At 35.7% G+C, this 14,048-nt stretch overlaps 1 protein-coding gene across 2 annotated transcripts; it reads right to left on the bottom strand.

Moving 5' to 3' along the window:
• Nucleotides 1-462: 462 nt before the first annotated feature.
• Nucleotides 463-12,108, bottom strand: LOC132603582 (transcription factor SRM1-like). Of its 2 annotated transcripts, none has more exons than XM_060316711.1 (3): nt 11,806-12,108; nt 2,920-3,245; nt 463-1,292 (listed from the first exon to the last, which is right to left on the bottom strand). In XM_060316711.1, exons 2-3 carry the CDS (start codon nt 3,231-3,233, stop codon nt 602-604), a joined length of 1,005 nt encoding a protein of 334 aa, XP_060172694.1. In that variant the 5' UTR covers nt 3,234-3,245; nt 11,806-12,108; the 3' UTR covers nt 463-601. The 2 variants fall into 2 exon arrangements, with proteins under 2 accessions (XP_060172694.1, XP_060172702.1); XM_060316719.1 differs by lacking the exon at nt 11,806-12,108 and adding an exon at nt 9,935-10,762.
• Nucleotides 12,109-14,048: the final 1,940 nt, after the last annotated feature.

Here is a 14,048-nt window from a genome sequence, read left to right as displayed (position 1 = left end):
ACTTACTATAACAGGTAAAGGTTGGAGACTTAGAGCCTGTTTGGATTGGCTTATAAGTTGCTTATAAGCTGTTTTCAACTTTTTTGAGTGTTTGACTGGCCAGCTTAAAGTCATTTTGTGCTTAAAATAAGCTCAAAAAAATAATTGGGCCCATTTGACTTAGCTTATCTAAAGCAGCTTATAAGCTGAAAACAGCTTATAAGCCATTTTAGCTTATAAGTTGTTTGCAGCTTTATAAGCTGCTTAAAATAAGCCCATCCAAACAGGCTCTTAAACAAGGTACCTGCTGCAACAAGTAAAAGTGACCTAATGGTGTAAAATTTCCTTACACAACGGGGCATATAATTAGGCTCAGAGAAATTTGCTCCGTCTTTAGGGGTACTAATAGGGAACTAACTAGGTTAGAACGAAGAAGAATTGCAGTACTAGGCTCAAAAAAATTGACAGTAAAGCATGCAGAAATTCAACATCAAATCATAATCAATTAGAGTAGATTTAAAACTCCAGGAAGAAAAGCTGTCATTAAGATTCCAAATACCATCAAAACTTTCTTGCACATCACCAAAAGAGTAGCAAAACTCATCTACACGACAAATCTTGATTACCAATTTGTTTTACCTTCTGACAGCGTAGCATCAGAAGTTGGTGCTTTCCCAGCGTCAAAAATGGAACTGATATCATTGTCTCCCACCATATGTTCAGTGATTAGAGCTTCAAGGTCACTCCCAATTCTAGTGATAGGATGACTGGAAGTTCCACTACCAGCAGCATTACACGGTTGTTTGCCGGGTAATTGGGATCTTCCAGAGTCAACGAGAAACCCGGCTTCCTTAATGCCCTCAGGTTCCAGGATTAGGTCATCAATGCCTAATACGAACTCATCATTCACATCAGGGTAAAGATTATTCATTCCATTGACAATTGCAGTACCAGGACCTGAGGACTCTCCTCCAGCAACTGCCATCATCTGCTCAGCATTGGTGCTTTCTTGAGGCAACAAGTTCTCATTGTCAGTGCTTGCCACCGCTGCTTGTGATCCTCCGTCAGCAGGTCCAAGCATGTGCTCGGTATTTGGCACTTGGGAAGTTCCAGCGGTTTCAGGATCCACACTAGTTATGTCGTGAATGCTTGTTCTTTTTTTTCTTCTGTTATCTTCGTTGACGGCTTTGAGGCGACTGAAATACTTTTGGGCATGGCTAGCCACTTGAGTTGGTGTTCTAGATATCACACAGTACCTGGATATACTTCTCCAGTCACCTCTCCCGTATTTCTCTAAGCCCCGGAGAAACGACCTGCAGCAGGAAAGAGAGAGAGAAGTTATCATCAGCTTTGAAGTAAATCAGGAAACAAGAACGCAAGACAGCATTTACTTAAAAGTTTTACGTTCTCTCAATCAGCTAACCACGCAATACATCTTATAAAACCCAGAGCCAAATAGGAATGATTCCATAGGCATATTTATTGCCATCTGCCTGTACTGTATAACATCACAGATAACACTAATCAAAACTAACACCACCATCTCGCTATCCCCAAAATAAAATCACCATTCATTTATTGTTTCGAGAAATAGGAATGGACCCAAAATCAGGGGATAACAAATGTCATTCTTTGGATACCTAAAATCGGGGGTTAACAAATGTCATCCTTTGGATATGTGACTCCAATATTTGCTGAATTATCCATAGCAGACTCTTTTTCGCCTTGTTCCTATATGCACTCACTTCAACTATATGTGCTATTTTTTATAACCACTTCAACTATATGTGCTATTTAGCTTCTCAAATTGACATAAGCTATCCTTAAAGTGATATCTCAAATGTAATTTTCTTAAACAAAAAAGTGAGAAACATCAAGAAAACAAGAAGAAGAATAACAACACATATCCATAAAAATACTTATCTTCAAACATATTCTTGGTTAATGGAGCTTTTAGATGCGGGGAGAAGCCTTTTGGGGGAGGGAGGAAGGCGGCTTTGTTACTGCGTTGAGGAAAACTAGGGTCCAATTACTTTTTGATTTAAGCCCAACCAACAAAGAGATTTAAAAAGAGAGAAGAAAAATAAAACAAGCCATACTACAATGTTCCGACACAAGTTTTTGCCCTAGTCTATTCTGTGGATTATGTATTGCCAGCATAAAAGTGACTCTTCACGTGATATTGAAAATTCAGGAGGTGCTAAGAAAGTGTTAGCAGATTGAATAGACTACCAATTTTTTTATTTTTTTTATTCATGGATTCAGTCTAGTTGGATGAAATATATGTAACAAGTTCCTCAAAGTATTTCCAGCATAAGCCAGAACTGAAACCCTTATGATGTGATTAGCTTGTCTATCTGTAATATAGCACCCATGTGGTTATGAACACCAAATACACCTATGACATATATGGAGCTGTACTCTGCTCTACAAGTAAAAGGACAAAAAGCTCAAAAACAAGCAAATAGGCCCTTTCCTTCCTTGCATTGTCTTTACAGAATATCACTCCAGATGAAATAATATTTCACTCCAGATGAGCCGAGGGTCTATCGGAAACAACCTCTCTACCCCACAAAGGTAGAGGTAAGGTCTGCGTACATCCTACCCTCCCCAGACCCCACTTAAGTATGTTGTTGTTGTTTTGTTGTTGTACTCCTGAGTCCTGATGAAATAATATTTTACTTTTTTTTTTCTTTTTCCATAAGTGGGTTTCACTAAGGTTACAGAATAGCACATTGTTCTAACTAATGAGCAAGACATAATTATAGAAATATAACAATATCAATTTAGATGATTAGCAGCACGCCAACATGGTCATTGAGAAATAGGAAATTTTGAAAATCCTTTCTAGTAAAAAGTGGAAGTCGTACAATCAATTACAAAACATGATTATTAACATCAATTCAGATGATTAACTCAAGAAATGTACAGGAAACCCACCTGTGTTCCTCTTCTGTCCAAGCAACCCCTCTTCGCCGTTCTACATCTGCTTTTGAAAATCTACTTTTCTGGTCGGAATGGCTTTGCATTTCCGGATATTTAGGTAACGGAACCCTTCCAGACTCAATGGCATCCACATCTTCAACTAATATATCATAGTGATGTTTGATATCATCAAGCGATTTCCCAGGTAGTGCTTCGGCCATCTTCATCAATAGATTATCATCCGTAAAGTAGATTGCCAGGGTGTTCTCAAAGATTGTATCCTCTTCCTTAGTCCAGAAGGAGCCGTTGTATGTCTGATTGGTGCTCATTTTCTTTTAGATCTACAAGGAAAGGCTCAAACATGAAAAGGGAAGGTTCTAGAAGAGGATTTTCAATAAATGACAAAAACCACCATAAATATCTGGCATCTAAAAAAGATTTTCTGTAACCCGACACTTCGTAAATAGAAAGAACGGCAGAAAGACATGTATCCTTTTAAATCAGTTATAGATTCTAAGAGAAGAAATGAGCGACTGGCAAAAGGAACTGATAGGTAGCATGCCCAAAACAGAAGGACCACACAATCAGAGTTCTCCGAAATACAAAAGATAAATTGATGAGACCCATGGGCACAATAAGAAAGAATGATGTTTCTAATAAAATTTCTATGGTGAAAGGTATCTGATAATAGTCAATAATGTAATCTACTCTACAGGTACTTCATATTTATTAGAATGGTTTCCAATCAAGTAAGGCCACGAAAGATGTTTAATTAAGGAGATAGCGGAATGACAGTTAACATTAGTATGGAAAGCTATTTCTCACAGAGCCAAACAATGAGCAAGTTGACAAAATAACTTCACCAGTAGCATATATGGGGCAAACGCGAAGGTACTTTTCGTGTGGTATACTAACCACCAAAGTCCCCAGAGATATGAAGCATATTAAGAAAGCATCTATGTTCTTTACCTTTTCTATCAGATGGAAGGTTTTATAATAAGAAAGAGGAGTACAAAGAAGAAAACTATTTGTGTCAAGATAAGAAAAACTTATATCACCGAAGTATATATTTCTCTTCTTGTAAGATCTATGGCCTTGAACCACATAAAGGGAAAGAAAGCTTGCCAATCCAACATATGTTATCAAAAGAAAGCGACCCTCATATGTTTTTAGGTTTACATTCACACTAAATACAGCTTAACCTACGTGACAATGCTCAATAGAATCTAACTATTACAGTTACAACCAAAGCCCGGCGTTCAACAACTAACAACTCATTATGTGATGGTGGGGGGTGGAAAGATTCTTCAAGTAATTCAAGGTACAAATATAACGTATCCATCACTATTTCTATACATGATGCACCAACTAGGAATTAAGAAATCGTTGAGCAATTTCAATCACAAAAAATGCAATTATGACAGGAGTATTATGATTTTATGATAAATGCCAAGTATATTGCTTAATTTCAAATATAGCCTTGACCCAACAATCAAAAAATGCTAAAAGGATAAATTCAGAAACCCAGAGTAGAGGATTACCCAAGCTCGTAATTCACCTTGACATACTCGTGTCAAATAGTTATTTCGAAGATATGGATATCTTGTAAGGAAATTCCAAAATACACTAAAAACTTACTAGAAGTGAACATCTCTGTGTAAGTTTCACACCTGAGTTTTAACACTATTATAAGCTCGAATCCATGTAGCATAACAAGTTAGTCTAAAAGCTCGAATCCATGTAACATAACAAGTTAGTCTAACTGAAATATGAGTGTCCGGGCAATTGGATCAGTCTAAGTTGTCAAGAAAAGCCAAAAGGGTTATTAGGTTATACACTAGTCTTTTACTCGTCCTAAAAGAAATAAAAGTTCCAAGAAAAAGTATGAGAGGGCACCATTGTGAAGTTGAGAAAATTGAAAATCTTAGTGGCAGATATCAAAGAGGGATTGATGTTTCAACTTCAATCCTAACCCGACTTCAACTTGCAGAGGGTAGTATTAAGACAAAGCTATAAATTCTCAATGTTCAAACGAGAGAAACCTTAAGACAATCTCCTGATAACCATAAGCTGGTAACTATATTGTTTACAGTGTTCCTAATTTACTTCTTTTCTTCCCCTAATTTTACTTCATAGTTACTAAGTCAAAAAAAAAAAGGATCACCTCCCATCTTAGAAGGAGGCTGATATGTAGGAAAGCAAGTATCGCTGTCGACACCGTCAATAAAGGCAAACGCTTGATTATAAATTTTAGTAATGATCCAGACAATTGACGAAATCATAGCATTATATGTCTATGCATTCCAACGGTTGTCAAGAATTCTTTTGTCAGAAAAAAAAGAATTATAAGTGATTTCTATTGTAAGCTTTCAGTAAACAATTATACCCTTGGATTATGCGGAAAGTGGAAGTTCTAATGAGATTTTCCTTTAATAATTAAGAAAAAACACTAAACTCAACAACCATATGTTGCTAATATATATTATTTGATAGTGTTATAATCTTTGAATCCTTATAGCAACTCAGTCGCAATAACCAAAAAAAAAAAAAAAATCTACTCTTCTCATAGCCTCAAAAGGGGCCGACATATGAGTAAAGTGAGTTTCAGTTGTGATAGTGTCGATTAGGGCAAAGCACTCAATTGTTATTAGCTGAATGATCTCTACAGTTGAAAGTGAAAGTGTTGTAGTATTACATGCCTATGCATTTCAATATCTGTCGAGAATTCTTTTCGGTCGATCAACTATGCCTCAATCATAAATAAGTTGGGGATCTATATGAATCCTCCGTATCCATTCTGCTCTATTCAAGTCCATTTCCTTCGAGTACTAAATCATTTCACATTTAAAGCAAATTAAGAGTTTTCTAAAACTAAAGATTCTCAAAATGCCACACTTGTCCTTATACCGACATACAAGCTCTAAGCATAAAAAGACTCGTGACAGATGCTCGAACCTAATGAAAGCAGAACAACAATTAAACTTTAATCCTAACTGTGAAAGAATCCCACATCAGTCATTCAAGGGATGGGTGGTCTCTTTAATATGGCTTGGGCACCCTCACCTCTTGAGCTAGCTTTTGGGGTTGAGTTAGGCCCAAGGTCCATATCTTTAACACTAACTAGTTTGAGCCGAGGGTCTTTCGAAAACAGCCTCTCTACCTTTCAAGGTGGGGGTAAGGTCTGCGTACACTCTACCCTTCCCAGACCCCACATTGTGGGATTACACTGGGTATGTTGTTGTTGTTGTTGTAACTAGTTGGTATCATCGGTATGGATCCTTAGCTTCTATTATGTTCTTGTTATGTTATTACCTATATCCGCGTTGTTTTAGAGAAATGGAAGGTATTTTGAGACAACCTCCATCCATATTATTTTAGGTTTTAATAGTCTCCTCTAACTGCCTTTCATTATCGTACTGTCGATCAAAACAATCACCAACAACATTTTCTCAATTTATATGTGAACTTACTTACACACCCTCTATACTTCACTCCCGTCAGATATGATTCTAATTTTGTCTATTAACAATTCTTCCAAAAGAAAAAAAATGCTTATATAAATGAGAAAGGTATGTTTTCTTTTCTATTTTACAAATTTTAGTCATAAATGTAACTGTCTATAACAACGACCACATTATATCTATAACTATCCAAATCCTCGATAATGTGAATGTTTTTCATCTATTGCATGGTTAAAATCTTTATTTTTCCTCAATATAATATAATGTGCCAATATTTACTTCTCCAATTTTTATGGGTGAGTAGGAAGGGATGGAATGATCACGCATATGCATCGTGATTCCTTCACTTTCCTTAACTGGTGAAGTTATTGGCATGTGACCAGGAGGTCACGGGTTCAAGCCGTGGAAGCAGCCTCTTGCAGAAATGCAGGGTAAGGTTGTGTACAATAGACTCTTGTGGTCCGAGGTTGTGTACAATAGACTCTTGTGGTACGGCCCTTTCCTGGACCCCGCACATAGCAGGAGCTTAGTGTACCGGACTGCTCTTTTATTCCTTCACTACAAATATAACCTTAATTTGAATTTCGAAGCAAAACTAGGGGCAGACCCATATTGTGTTTAGTGGGTGCTTGAGCACCCATTACTCTCGACTGGGATGTTATAATATCCATAGGCTATTGGGATACTGCTAAAAAGAAAGGAGTGAGCACCCACCAACAGAGAAGATAAATGGTTGTGCCGTTTAAATGTGTTCCGACCATTGCGTCGTAGGATCAAGACTTCTTCATAGCTTTTGCAGTTTACAGCTTATGCTTTGTTTCGCCTTCTATTTTCTTTTATGAGCTTTCCTTTTAACCCTTTTCCCCCATTATAGGCACCTCTTCCCAAAAAGCAATTCTTTTTTCTATTTGCCTTTGTAGTTTTTTCTTTTTTTTACTTTCATTCCGACTACTCAACCTCACCTTCCCAAAATAGATAAGCACTGTCTTCGCATACAACCAATGGCGATGCTAGAGGAGCGGAAGGGGATCATCCAGACTCCGTTCACCGAAAAATTGTACTGCATATATAAGGTCAAAACATCTTTTTTACGTATATATAACAGATAATGAACTCCCTTGATGAAAATTCTGTCTTCGCCACTGCCTATAGCACAAACAAACTCATTTTTTCTCCTCTTTAGATCTCGTCTCAAGCTGCACCCAGGACCTTAGAATCTTCGGTCCACCAAGATAAATATAAATTTGGATTTTTAAAAAGTACAATTTGTACCAAAAGGCTTTTAATGAGCTAGTTTTTGAGGTTGAATTAGGCCCAAGTTCCATTTACATGGTATTAGAGTCAAGCCACTCCTGTTATTATGTGTTCCAATATCGTGCCCCCGTTTTATGTTGTTCACGCTACAATTGGTAGGCATGGATGTGCGGGGAGGTGTTAAGTGTCCCAAATTGGTTGAGGGAAGAGTTGTTTGTCTTCTTATGGTCTTGGCAACACTGACCTTATGAGCTAGCTTTTGGAGTTGATGTAAACCACAGTCCATTTTTTTAAGCTAATATGAGTTTTATACTATTCCATTCTAAATTTTAGGTTTCCTACTTAACAAGGAACATATCTAAAGTAAGAGCTTAAATTATCTCTATATATTAATAAAAGTTGATCAAAGATATAGACACAGTAAGTTTTTGAAGATTGTGAACTTGTTTAATACAAAACCGGGTTAATGGTGCGTTGTTCAGAACCAAATATAGAAGAAGCATTAAAGAGCTTATGGAAAAAGAAAAAAAAACTTTCTCTCAAGAATAGAAAAATCAAGAGGACACGATTCTGATATTTGCCACTATGAAAATAGTAATTACGAAGCTAGACGTATAATCATATTTGGGGAAAATAATTGCTAAAGATTGTAAAATAGTGATGACCGGAATGGCTAAAATTTGGTATTACAAACTGCAAGTCCGTTGTTTGCTAACGCGACCTTCCTTCAGCTGGCTTCGCCCTATCTATTTTTATCAAATGAATATATAGGGATCTCTCTCGTTCATAGATCTTGATACTAGATCAATATCTATTTTTTAATAGATCTATTTATTGATAGAAAGATATAGATATCTATATAGATCTATCTCCATCCATAAATATAGAAGAACAGACACTTAAAGGGCGTAACCAACGGAAGGTTCTCACCCTGTCCCCGACATTGTTCTCCGACAATGTTCCCTGGGCACAAGAAGCTACCATTCTCTTTCTCCTTCCAATCAGGACAAGTGGGTTGGTTCGTTTCGTCCACCTATCTGCGTAATTCTCTGTCTTCGTTCGTGATCATGTTGAGCGAAAGCTAGTTATAGAGGAGTGGTGGTGAAACGGCGATTCTCCACTTTCCATTGAAGTAGGTAGGGCCTCCTTCCCCACCATTCCGGTCCTATTACTGAGAGGGATTTTACCGGTGCTGAAGATAGCTTGCTTACCAAGCCACCTACTTGAGAAACTAGTCGCTAGGAAAGAGCGAGGAAACGGTGAGGTTGTCGATGAAGCTTTGTTTCTCCCCCCGTAGTCGTAATACTCGCTTTGTCGCTACTTTGATGACAAGGCCCAAACTAATTCGTGATTAATTAGAGATACCATTCCATCATGGCAACCGGAAAGACGAAATAAACACACGAAGAAGTCAAGGGGATTCAACATCTACTATATATACATAAAAAATAATAATTTTAACCTTTTATATACAGTGTAGTTTTCCGTCAAAGGGGGTCCTACCTGGCTCCGCCCCTGACCCCAAAATCCATGAGGTAAATCAATCATTATAATATTGTCAATACATTCTCCTATATCTTCTTGTTACTTTTATACATCTTGAAATAGCAAACGATTGTCCCTTTAAATGGAAAAGGAAAATCCAGATTCTCTTGTAACATAATCTAACCACTTGAAACTAAGAAACGTGCAATGACAAATTATATCCATGACAATAAATCAAAAAGAAAGCTATACAAAATCTTATTTTTCCTTTTATGGGAAACAGTCATATCTCTACACATTAACTTTCAACAATGGAAAGCATGTTAAAGAAGATCCCCGGTAAATGTTGACACAATTTTTCTCTCCTGAGAAAGTAGAAACAAGATAAATCTAATGATATTCAAGTAGGAGAGTATCACTTTGCATCTCTTCAAATCTACCCCAAAACCAATATATAAATCAATCATTCTGTGATGGTCTGCACATTCTCTTGTGTCTTCTATTACCTTTATACATCATGAAATAGCAAATTATTGTTCATTTGAATGGAAGATTTAGAAAACAACAACATACCCAGTGTAATCCCACAAGTGGGGTCTGGGGAGGATAGGGTGTACGTAGACCTTACCCCTACCTTTGCGGGGTAGAGAGGTTGTCTCCGATAGACCCTCGACTCAAGAAAAGCTTTTTCCGAAACAGGAAGATTTACAGAACCATGAGAACAAGTCAAAAAAAGAAAGCTATAAAAGATCTTACTTTTCCCTTCAAAGAACCAGTCATATCTCTATACATCAAGTTTCATAAACACAAAGCATGTTAAAGAAGAGTACCGAAAAAATGTTGGCAACAACTGGCAGAAACAGATTTTCACAAAGCACAATCAAGCAAGCTTCTGAGTGAATCAACACTGATAATCCGTATCACTTATGTATACAAGTAATCGACTAAAAGGGAGACACACAAACACTCATACACATATATGATCAATAAAAATTCAGAAGAAAAGCTGTAAATTTTGGGCGAAGAGAATATTTTCACACCTAAGTTACTCCGTCAGGATATAAGACAAATATAGATATATCAAGATTACTGTAATCTGAAACTTGTAACGGTTAGTGTAATAGAAACAAAAATCTAAAAGGTGCTGAGCTGTACTACCTATCTGCCAAAACTCACCGAATTAAAGCCTTCTGCCGGTTTTTGTTGAATTGAATTGTGAAAAAACCAGCAATAACACACTTTTATTTGTATACAAGTATTCAACCAAAAGGGAGACACAAACAGACACACACATATATAAAATCAATAAAAATTCAGAAGAAATGCTGTAAATTTTGGGGAAAGAGATTATTTTCACACCTGGAATTTAACCTTACAGTAATTCTAAAACTTCCTAATAATGTTACTTCATTGAGATTTTTACTAAGGCATTGCATCAGATTTTAAGACTATAGGTATTAGGATTATTGTAATCTGAAAACTATAACGGTTACTGGAATACAACAAAATATCTAAAGTGTGCCGAGCTATATCACTTACCCCCTGTTTGGATGGTTGTTTCACGTGGTTCATTATCGTATTGTTTTCTATGAAACCATGTTTGTTTTCATTGTTCTTAAAATTATGTTGTATGGTGTTGTAAACCCATTGCAATTTTGTATATAACCAAGAAAAAGTTCAATTTTTGTAAACACGGATTTGGTGGTTTTTGCATGGTTACGTATTTCTATTTCCCATTATACCCCCACCCCACCCACCCACCCACCCCACCCCCAACAACCCCCACCCCACAACCACCCACCCCACACCACTCACCCCTCCACCACCCCGACCACCGACCCAAGACAACCCCTATCGACCACCTACTTAGTTTTTAAAGTTCCTATTTTATCTTTTACCATAGTTTTATTAATATATATAAACCAGTTTGTAATTAAGGGTTAAAGCGTATTTTAGTAAACTTACATATTATTATACAGGTGGGATTTCACTGGGTTGTTGTTGTTGTTGTTGTTGTACATATTATTATACAGTACCACAGGGGCGGAGCCAAAATTCCGACGAAGAGTGTTCATATTTTAGGACAGGGGATGTGTGAGCGATAGTTTGCACACCCTTAGCCGCTAGGCTATCCTTCGTTTCTATGTCAAGGTTGTTCATTACTAGTATATATCCACAAAATTCTATATTTATCATAGGCATTCGATAATTTTTTCCGACGAAGGGTGTTCATATATGAACACCCTTCAATGGATGTGGCTCCGCCACTGCAGTACCATACAGTCAAACCAAACAATAAAATGTTATTAAACCACAACAAATACAGTCTATCCAAACATGTATTCATTAATACAGTACAATATGATATTGCACATTATGAAACCATGGGAAACGACCATCCAAACACACACACACACACACAGATATATATATATATATATATATATATATATATATATATATATATATATAAAATCAATAAAAATTCAGAAGAAATGCTGTAAATTTTGGGCAAAGTGATTATTTTGACACCTGGAATATGACTTTACAGTAATTCTAAAACTTGTTGATAATGTTAAATTGATTTTAAGCATTGCATCAGATTTTAACACAATATAGATATGAGGATCACTGTAATCTGATAACTATAACGGTTACTGCAATACAACCAAAAAATCTAATATGTGCAGAGCTGTATTACCTAATTTGCCAAAACTCAGCAAATTAAATCCTCCTTCCGGTTTTGAATTGTGAAAAAACCCGCAAAAATTGAAATCAATGGTAATTTCATACTCCATAGATGAGCAATTGAATATCATACTTTGCATATAAAGGGTTCTTCTGGCCATTATTTTTGAAGTTTCAAGCAAATTGAGAGACATTGTGTCTGTAGGAAGTTATCAAAGTGATGAAAAGGAAGAGATGGGTATGAAGAAAACGAATTTACTTCAAAATAATAACTTCGCAGTTCGTTTTCTTTTTCTTTATTTTTTAGTAGTACATATTCACTCGGTCCCAATTTAGCCTGCACGTTCCAGAGTTAAACCATTTTTTCTTTAACCATAATTTTTTTTATATGTTTTTTAAATTATCAAATTGAGACTTTGTAGTATTTTTTAAAATAACAACATACCCCGTGTAGCTTCACAAGTAAGGTCTAGGAAGGTAAGATGTAGGCCGACCTTACCTCTTTCTGACCCTCAGCTCGAAAGGAAAGGCACTTGTAGTATTTCTTACCTAGTACTAGATGATGAAAGCCCGTGCTAGCACAGGCCCAACACAAAAATAGTACCACACTTCTTTTTTTTTTAGTCTGTCTTAAAAAAATGATATATCTTTATGTTTAGAAATCATTTTAACTTGAAACTTCCCCTTTTACCTTTAATGAAATGATTTAAATCCACACAAATATCTATGACTTATTTTAGACCACAAGTTTTAAAGATCATTCCTTTCTTTTTTAAACTTCGTGTCTATCAAACTATGTCACATAAATTAGGATAAAGAGAGTACATTTTAGTAATATAATTATGGAATTTTTATTATAGAAAGTATTATAATTCAATTAATTGAAAATATCAATAAATTATTTTACTTAGTTCGCTTCTCCCATATATGACTTTTCTGGTTTGGTTCTCCAATTGAAAGATTTGAAATACACCTTCTCCTACCGAGTTTCATGTCATCATCTCTTTGTACTCAACAACATTGAAAAGCGCTTTAATGTGTTAGCATCTGTTGTAGTCTTAAATTTTTAAGTATAGACCAACTTTATCATTTTAAGAAAATATGTGTATATGTTTGTTGACCGTTTATATTTCGTCTTCTTGATGTTATTCCTCATTATTTGTGTGAGACGGATGTGTCTAAATTTATACCCAAAGGCATAAGTTTTAAATCTTTTGGTTTTATGACTTCTTTAGCGGTTTTTGTGTTCAATTTAAATTGTTATTTCTTTTTTCATGAACTTCTCTTCTTTAAATTTTCTCTAAGCATACCTTTACCATTTTCTAAACTTATTATCATTATTTAAATATCTTATTTCTTATTTTATTTTTTTGCAATTGTCTCCTATATCTTCACGTGGACCCCACCTTAATTTTTATTTTTTTCAATTGTCTCCCACTTCTTCACGTGGACCCCACATTTTTTTTTTGCAATTGTCTCCTAATTTTTCACGTGGACCCCACCTTAATTTTTTTATTATTTTTGTATTTCTGCTATTGTAGAAAAGTGGGCGGTTGACGACCAAACCCACAACTAAATTAGAGAGTTTGACTCTCGAAACTCGAACAGTAACACATAAAATAAAATACAGTGACAGTATAAAGTAGATCAATTGATTTTATAGCCGTGTACTTTTATTTATATTTTTTATAAGAGGTTATATTTTTATAAATTTAAAAATTATAGTCTTTTTCCTCCTATTTAAATTGTAAAGGATTATATTTAGTCATTTCCCCTATGGAGATTAGGGAATGGACATGCGCCTATAAAAGAATAGTATATGATTTTGATTTGAAATGGGTTGATTGAAATTCTTTCCCAGTAAGACCTTTCAAGTCGCCTTTATACTTATCCTCTTAATAACTTATCTAGCACGAATTAAAATTAGTTTGCTAGTTAACTCTTTTAGTGAGCTTATCCAACATTAGTGGGTTTCAAATACCGAATAGCAAACAAAAAAAGCCTGCATGAATTGAAATTAATTGGAAGTTCTAGCACGAATTAATGTTTCCACCTTCAGTTCAAATGCAAGATGTCCTCAATTCTCTCTGGAGTAATAGAAAGGTCTCCTAGTCACAAAAAATATGGAAAGACCCGATACCCGAAACCGTAAACTTTTCTAAGAACTTGAACGACATGCACACATGCATGATTATTTCCAAAAATCCTTCATCAAACGAATCAAATGGCATAGGGCAATCTTTTACACACAGAAAT

Source organism: Lycium barbarum, chromosome 1 (genome assembly GCF_019175385.1).
Source record: "Lycium barbarum isolate Lr01 chromosome 1, ASM1917538v2, whole genome shotgun sequence".
Classification (NCBI taxonomy): domain Eukaryota; kingdom Viridiplantae; phylum Streptophyta; class Magnoliopsida; order Solanales; family Solanaceae; genus Lycium; species Lycium barbarum.
The sequence above is the reverse complement of the archived record's forward strand: the minus strand, read 5'-3'. Positions and strand labels throughout refer to the sequence as shown.